The sequence below is a fragment of the Pinus tabuliformis genome, chromosome 1_2, assembly GCF_031772625.1.
Source record: "Pinus tabuliformis cultivar Carrire ecotype Pingquan chromosome 1_2, CPIR1, whole genome shotgun sequence".
In the NCBI taxonomy this organism is placed as follows: Eukaryota; Viridiplantae; Streptophyta; class Pinopsida; order Pinales; family Pinaceae; genus Pinus; species Pinus tabuliformis.
The window spans coordinates 756,694,853-756,703,680 of NC_142298.1; the positions used below are offsets into that span (position 1 = coordinate 756,694,853).

Consider the following 8,828-nt stretch of genomic DNA (forward strand, 5'->3'; position numbering starts at 1 on the left):
GTTTTTTAATTTTCAGATCTGCAAGTAGATCAATTGGTATCGAAGCGTAAGATCTTGGAAGCCATCCACCTGGCGATTCTCTTTTTTTTTTTTTTAAGGGTCATACATTTCACTCCATTCAGTGGATGAAAATCATGCCGCCCCGTCAAGAGCGTCAAGAGCCCTCCCATGCAGACTCGCCAGTGAATGATTTAGCTAGGGCTCTTCAAGAGCTAATTACGCTGCAACAACAACAACGCCCTCCAGGGAAAATGCAGCTTGATACACGCTTTCAACTGCCCAAATTCTCAGGGCAAATGAATGGTGAGACTGTTGATTCTTGGATCTGCAACCTCTCCAACTATTTTAGAACCTGTCCAACAATGGACGAGGAGATGAAACTTCAGATCGCCAGTCTACAATTGGAAGGCCTAGCACAAACATGGTGGGATACTCATCTTGAGAATATGTCCTTGGTTGTGGAACTTGGAGAACAAGCCGAGACCAAATCGACGCCTATCACATCTTGGAATCTCTTTTGCGAGGCCTTACGTGAACGCTTCTATCCTCCAGGGTATATACAAAATCTCATTGCCAAATGGTTGCAGCTTCGACAACTACCCAATCAATCAGTGCAAGCCTACATTGATGTCTTCTGCAAGTTGCGCATTCAACTCCATATATCCGATCCAGAAGAGGTACTAATTATCAAATTTAATTCTGGTTTGCTAATGCTTCTTCGTCGTGAAGTTGAGTTGTTTGATAGTGCTTCATTAGACAAGGCCTTTATTCGGGCCCTGGCGGTGGAACGCAAAGTGGGTACTCGAATCCGATATCCTCAAGCCAGAAATGGTCCATCTTCCTTTGATTCTTCTAATGTCGCCTCTGCCTCATCCCCCACACCTCACCGCACCCCCTGGTGCACATTTCACAAGACCAACTCACATGCTTCTGCAGATTGTCGAGTATTGAAAAATCTCCGCCCCCAGAAAACTCTTTTTACAGAGGTCGAACAACCAAAGGCCACTACCCCACTTCCAGCTGTTTCTCTCGAAAATCCGACAGAAGTGGACCCCTCTCTCATCCTCATGACTGCTAATGCAACAAACACCTCTGTTACGCCTTTGTTTACCCATAATTGTCAAATCAAACATGAGTTGGCCACGCTTATTCTTGACAATGGGAGTCAAAAGAATCTTGTGTCACAAGACTTAGTTGAACGCCTTTGCCTTCCCACCACTCCTCACCCCCACCCGTATCAGCTCAGTTGGGTCAGAAAGGACGGTCCTCGTCTTACCATCTCACAATGTTGTGCTGTCACCTTTGCTATTGGACCTTTTCGTGATATTGTGGTATGTGATGTTTCTCCTCTAGATTGTGCTGATTTATTGCTAGGAATTCCATACCAAGAGGCTCGACATGCTGTTTATCATGCTACAGATCACCAATAACACTTGCAGCACGATGGGCGCACCTATGTGCTCACATCCTCATCTAGCACATCAACCCAACCTTCCATTGGCAAAGCTCCCATTATGAGTGTCAATTTAAACCAAGATGTTTCTTTGTGCTTGGTTCGCCCTGTCAAGCCAGACAACTTCACCAATCCAGTCCCTCCTTCAATGGCTCCTCTACTCCATGAATTTGCAGATGTCTTCACCCAACCCACAGGGCTGCCTCCAGCACGCTCTGTTGAACACCACATTGATCTTATTCCTGGCGCTTCCTTACCCAATGCCCCATCTTATCGCCTTGCTCCTCGAGAGGCAACTGAGATAGAACGCCAAATTGAAGAATTGTTGACATCCGGTCATATTCAGACGTCATCCTCGCCATGTGCATCTCCAGCTTTTATTATTCCCAAAAAAGATGCTTCTAAATGGCGCCTCGTGACAGACTATTGAGCCCTTAATAAAGCCACTGTTAAAAACCGCTACCCCCTTCCCCGCATTGAGGATTTGTTGGACCATTTACACGGGGCTTGTTTCTTCACAAAGATGGATTTAACTGCAGGCTACCATCAAGTTCGCATGCATGCAGCCGACACATGGAAAACTGCTTTTAAAACAAAGTTTGGGCTATTTGAATGGTTGGTCATGCCATTTGGACTGACCAACGCACCGGCCACCTTTATGAGATTCATTAATGATGTTGTCAGGGCACATTTGGGTAAGTTTGTGGTCACTACCTTGATGACATTTTAGTATTCAGTAAATCTTGGGAAGACCATCTTCAGCATGTTCGCACCATACTTGAGTTATTGCGAGCACATCACCTTCAGGTCAAAGAAAAGAAATCCTATTTTGGACAAACATCAGTTCAATATTTGGGATTTATTATTGACAACAAAGGGGTTCGCCCAGATCCCTCTCATGTACAAGCCTTGGAGCAATGGCCAGCCCCTTCCAATGCACATGACCTCAAGAGCTTCATGGGAGGTATTAATTTCTACAGAAAGTTTGTCTCTCATTTTTCACAGTTGGCTCGCCCTTTGCACCAGTTGTCTCATCAAGCAAAGTTTATTTGGGATGCCGAATCTGAGCAACATTTTGCTCAACTCAAGAGTGCCTTATGCTCTACTCCTGTTCTTTGCTTGCCAGATATGAATCAACCATTTGAGATGGAAACTGATGCCTCTCAATTCGCCATTGGAGCTGTTCTTAAACAGGAAGGCCACCCTGTGGCATACCATTCTGAGGCACTTGCAGATGCTAAGCTCATGTACAGCACCTATGACAAGGAATTCTACAGTTTAGTGCAAGCTTTGAAGCAATGGCGCCATTACATTCTTGGCAAAGAGACCATCCTCCATACAAATCATCATCCGCTAATCTTCATCAACTCACAACGAAAGATTCAAGAGCAACGCCATTTAAAGTGGGCTTCTTACATTCAACAATTCCATCTGGTGATTAAATACAAGAAGGGGACAAGTAATAAGATGGTTGATTTGTTAAGTCGGCCGCCTGCTCAGGTCCTACACATTCTAGAGGTGCATTGTGCTGCATATGATGCTTGGAAAGATATGTATGCAACAGATCCGGTCTTTGGTGAGATATGGGAAGCTTTGCAACACCCTATAGTCATCAAGCAGCGAACACACTTGTCTTTTCAACCTGGAGATCGTGTGTGGCTCTTGTTGGACAAGCAACGCTTCAAGGGCCAGCATCATAAGCTGCACCCTCTGAGATATGTCCCATATACTGTTCTGGAACGCATTGGAGAAAATGCATATCGCTTGGACTTGCCTTCCCAGCTTGGCATCCACGATGTTCTTAATGTTAATAATCTCAAATTATTTGAACCACCTCTCCTTGAGGAATCTGTTACAATTCATCATCCGGTTGATAATATTCCAGATTTTCAGCCTCCTCTGCTCAAAGATACAATTCTGGACTTCAAGAAACGGGATACACGACATCAGCCATACTTCTCATATTTGGTTGGTCGGAAGGGACACACACCAGCACAGGCAAAATGGATCAATGCAAAAACATTGGAACGCAATTTCCCTCAGTTGGTGGAGGAAGCCGGGACGCTTCCTGATCTAAACAGGGAGGAATTGGGCAACCAGAAAGGACACAAAAATTAGCAACATCTCACTAATTGGGCAACCAAGAAAAAGCGTACTATTTCATTGGAAACATCCAAGAATAGAAAAGAGGGAAACATCTGAAAAACTAGGAAAAAGGAAACATCTAAAATATATTGACTTTATCTAATTATGCAGTTTGATTTTATCTTTTGTAATAAAGAGAATGATGGCATTGTTTATAAAATGCTCATCTCTTCTTCATAATAAAAGTGAGTGGTATTGTTTACAGACCTGTGTTATTCCAGTGTTTGTGTCTACAGTCTGTTCTGTGATTCTCTGTTTTTTAATTTTCAGATCTGCAAGTAGATCACTCTCCCATCTGTACCCTTCAAGTCCATAACTACTGTGAAAGGCTTAATACCAAGAGCGTTGGAAAGCCAAATACCTTGAGTTGTTTGGCTCCTCCCCTTAAAGGCATCCATCTCCCTAAAATTCGTATGAAAAAGATGATTCAAAAGAGTGCTCTTCCCACTACTCTGAGGACCCATGATGGTGGCTCCTCCCCTTAAAGTGCATCCATCTCCGCACAGCTCCACATCCTTCATGAAAATATTAAGCTCAGCTTCCTTGAAGACACCTTGTCCATCAATAAGCTGAACAGAGCAGCATGGTTTCTCAGACATATCTGTTTGCGATTCGCTGGAGTCGATCTAATATGAAACTGGGCGCAAAACAAAAATTTCTGGGCTCTGTTGCTATGTGGGTAGCGCACACCTCAAGTGGGTAGCGTGCACCTTCAAAGCCTCTCCACGGCTTTGCAAAACACATCTTTTAATGCAGTTATAACTTCATTTTTATATTGAGCATCAATAAAGATGAGATGACATGAGCTTACGAATACAAGCAGCAAGCTTGCAAATCAAAATTTCCTTAACCTGCACATCTTGATCAAAAATCACCTTCCAGGAGATTTTTGAATTTTACAAACTTGCAACATACAGGATATATGTCAGAAGAGATCAGCTGTATGCACAAGGTAGAAGCATAAAGGCTTACATCAGAGAACTTCAACATATTGGTGCTTCACGATACTGTGCGGCCATAACAAACAGAAGCAATATATAGATTCGTAGCCCACTTTCCTCTGTACATATAGCAGTCAAGCCAAATACAAAAATGAGATGCATCATCCATACATCCACAGACAGGAATGCATCAGGCAGGCATCTGAGTTTCATAGCAAATATAGACAAAGGACTTGGCTATACTTTCAATTGCAAAGATAAAATGCAGGTGTACTCCATCAGAAAGTTGTCAGCTAATTCAAGTATCGTCTACAAGTTCATGAGTTACAGAAACAAGGGATTTTCTTCCCAACTTTTACGACCCTTGTACCCTCTGTGCGAGCACAAGTTCCTTTCTCAGTTTCCAACCGAAGGTTCGCAGGCAAGGTATTGCCAGATTGAGCTATCTCAGAATATTTGTTTTCATATTTCCCGTGATGCATACATTGACCATAAAATCCTACTCGGTCACCATCATCACCCTCAATCTCACTTTGCAACAAACCCTTTTGATGTGCACACCAGGGACGAAAAGAGACAGAGCATTTCACAACTCTACACTGGATACACAAACCACCAGGCCGGTTGCATATAGAGCAAACCAGTTTCCTTCTAGGAAGAACAGCTCCAGAGACATCAAATATACCCATGGTACTAACATTTAAGCACCTCGTTCCAGGCATCCACAGCCCACAAACCATGTGTACCCATTGAGGTATAGTTGGGTCATGCACGGCAGCAGTGATAGTATTCTTTAACTTGAATTCACTATTTAAATATTTTCTAACCTTCCCTACTTGACCAGATTCTTTTTCTGTATCATCTTCAAGACAGCTTCTAAAGCACATTTTGTTGCACTCCTCTTTTCCAAGACAGCAGACTGGCAAGACGGAGTCTAACAGGGGTCACCTTGTCCACATCGTAAGGGTGTATGAGCTTTGCATTATATGAATATTTTCAACATTGAATATTTTAATGCCCACTTTGGAGCCCCTCACAAATTCATATTTACGTTTTAAGACATTTTGTGCATCACTTGTGAAGCGAGCAAATCCTAGAATAACAATTGAGGGTTGGATGGTATAGTTGAAGGTCCCACATGTTCTTTTGGTGGGAATTTTGAATTCATTGCATGTATATTTGAGGTGATGGGTGTTGAACACTTATTGGGATGTTCACGTATCCACATGTGGTAAAGATCATTGGAGGAGAATGAGTTTTTTAAGGGACTTTGGGAGTTGGACACTACACCAAAATCCCCCCATTCCCCTCATTTATGGAGATGGGTCACTTTTTGAGGGGTTGTACCTCTTTGCTTTGTACATATGCCATGAATGCCCCTAAATTTATGCAACTTTGATTGATTAATTAGAGAAGAGGCCTTTTTTCCTATCCACGAGATATAATAGGGAATTTTAGCTTATAAATTAATATTTAAATTGTAAAGAAAGTTAAGCATGTCTTCTATAAATAGAGGTGCACTTCCTCTCATTTTCTCATGGTTGGATAAGGGGAGAAATCCCTTGGCAAGTTTCAAAATTTTGAAATATTCTCTTGTTCCTTAATTTTGGATATTAATGGATGAGTTAAGCAACTTCTTAAGGAATTTATGTTGGTGTGGATAGATTTATCTTCTTAATGAATAATGGTAGATATTGATGAGGAAAGCCTTGTTCATGTGGATATATTTTTTTCATGGATGATTATTGGTGAATTTTGATGGATGCGTGATAAATTGTGTAAGTTATCATTATTTGTCTTGTTCTAGATGATGATAAGGGTTATTAAATATTCACCATAGTTATGTTGATATTTTATCTCATTATCTTCCTTGGGTGAGATTTTCATCAAGTTATTTTGAAGTTACCTAAGTTAAGATCCCCCTATTATTTATCCTTGAAAATTTTAAGGCACTTAGCCCAAGCTTGTAGGGTACATGTGTTAGTCATTACTAGTCTTTGATGCTAAATGTGCTCCAAGCCTCTTTGAACCTCTCATTGAGCTCTTTTAAGATGATCTAGGCTAAGCTCACTCCCTTATCTCATTTTTTAAGATTGAAAGACCCTTACGTCAAACCAATGGGGCAAGTTAGTCTGCTCTAGTCATTGGACCTATACTTGCTCCATTTCCCTCTAATTGTGTTGCTCCTTGACCCTGAGTACCCCTAAAAATATATATTTCCAAACCAAGGCATTGATATTCAATCCTCCATCACTTTTTTTCCTTGTAAATAAAATAAATTATTTTGTTAGGGTTTAACTCTCCTAGTGATTCATTGGTTATGTGTGTTTCTTGAACTTTCCCTTTGAACTCTAACATGGAAATTGTCCAAAAGAAACCTGACAATCCTATCCATATTAAACCATAATGGTTCAATCCTTTGATTGGTTGTGTTTGAAGTGGAATCCTATGGGACCCTTGACTTGGCTTGGTCAGGCCATTAGATCCCCAAGATCTATCAGGGAGAACCCTCATTGAGCTGGAGGAGAGTTGGTTAGAAGTGAGAAAAAGGTCGATGAGGTGACAATTGGCCCATGTCGAGTACATAGGATCTTACACTTGAACTTAGGACTTTATGTTGAGAAGTGCGAGATTTTGTTGTGACATTTTGGCACTATCATTGGGGATAAATTCAATTTCCTAGAAGATGGAATTGGATGAAGTTCAATCCTGAAGATATTTTCATTAGAGTGAGTCCAATGGAAGAACAAAGACTTTGGTATTTGAATATGTTGAAGCCTACATGCTTACGAGGTGATATAAGAACCAATGTGAAGGCATTTTGACAACTCACCTTGGTGACTCCATTGTGAAAAAAATGTAGAAAATTGTATTTATTGTCACATTTCAATTTTCGCGGTGGAAAACTTGCATGTGGTGAAAGATGGATCCATGGGAATTCCATGAGAGATATGAAGCTGTTGATGCTGAGAGTATCCCTAGATACCCTAATCGCTACAATGTTGATTATTTGAATGAACTTCCAAAACATGATGGTGATCCTTCTTTAACTATCCTTCAAATTGTGAAATTCCTCGAGTATGTGTCAAGATATAATAAGGTGCACAAGGAAAAATTTATGATATTGTTCTCCTACTCTCTAGAAGCAAAGCAATGAGATTGGATCAAGATTTCTTGTAACATAAAGAACATGCTTTCCATGAGGGTCTTCGCTAGAAAATTCCTCACATATTAGGGTCCAAGATCTCAAAAGTTTGATGATGCATATCAGAACTTATTGGCATCCCTACAAAATGAGGACCTACTTTGTTTTCTTAGATAACAACAAAATACCATAGCCCTACAACAAGAGTAGCACCATGATATTCCTATGCTATTTGGTTAAGAGATAATAATTTACCTGACCACGAATATTTTGGATTGGATGGAGATAATGGTAATAAAGTCTTATATCTAAAGAAATAATGTGAGGTCTCTCCAACTTATGATACCATTGTTGTTATTCTTGGTAGATATTTTTCCCTAGATATGGAACGAGACAACATTTCTAATCACACAAATAAAGCCACCATTGAAAATAATGTTAATGATGTCCCCTCAGAAAATTAGGGTATCATTGAAGCAACTAATGACATTATTATTATGTTAAAGGACCAGCTCGATAACTTGGAGGTTGGGGAAGTTATTATCATTAATGAATATATTCCAGATAATGGTGAGATCTATTAAGAAAAATCATACTCAGAGGCACTGCACATTCTCGGTTTTGACAACGAAATGGTCCCTACAACTAGGAGTTGAGATGGGTTCCTCCTATTTAATTCAAGAAGAGGCCCCTTGTTCATCTCTTTTGACAAAGAATTGTGTTATGATGAGGACCAGGAAAATGGAAAAGAGCACACTAGCCCGATGGCTAAGCATCATGTTGAGAAAGTATTTTACAGTGGACTCCCTTTAGAAGAAACTTAGTTTGTTAATAGCTCTAGTGCCTTAGGAGATATATGTAATGTCCTTGTTGGTAGTCCTAATCTACATTTCTATATGGATTTTAACAAGTATAGGTTGCCTTATTATACCCTTGTTCTTCTTGAAGGAATGTAAACTGACAATTGTATTTTCCAAAATAATGAGGCCATTGTAAAAGAGAACATTTCATATGAGCCTTTTGATGGGGAGCATAATTCCATCTTTAAATTTTATAATGATGATACCAATATTTTCTCTAGAGAGTAGTCAAAATAACAATTTGTAGATGACAATGTTCCTACATTTAATGTCTTAGCAAATGC

General features: G+C 40.3%; 1 protein-coding gene across 1 annotated transcript; it reads left to right on the forward strand.

The window, feature by feature from the left end:
* The first annotated feature begins 134 nt into the window (after window positions 1-134).
* LOC149207999 (uncharacterized) lies at window positions 135-1,883 on the forward strand. Its single transcript, XM_089398210.1, has 2 exons — window positions 135-1,331; window positions 1,440-1,883. Exons 1-2 carry the CDS (start codon window positions 135-137, stop codon window positions 1,881-1,883), a joined length of 1,641 nt encoding a protein of 546 aa, XP_089254336.1.
* The last annotated feature ends 6,945 nt before the right edge of the window (window positions 1,884-8,828 follow it).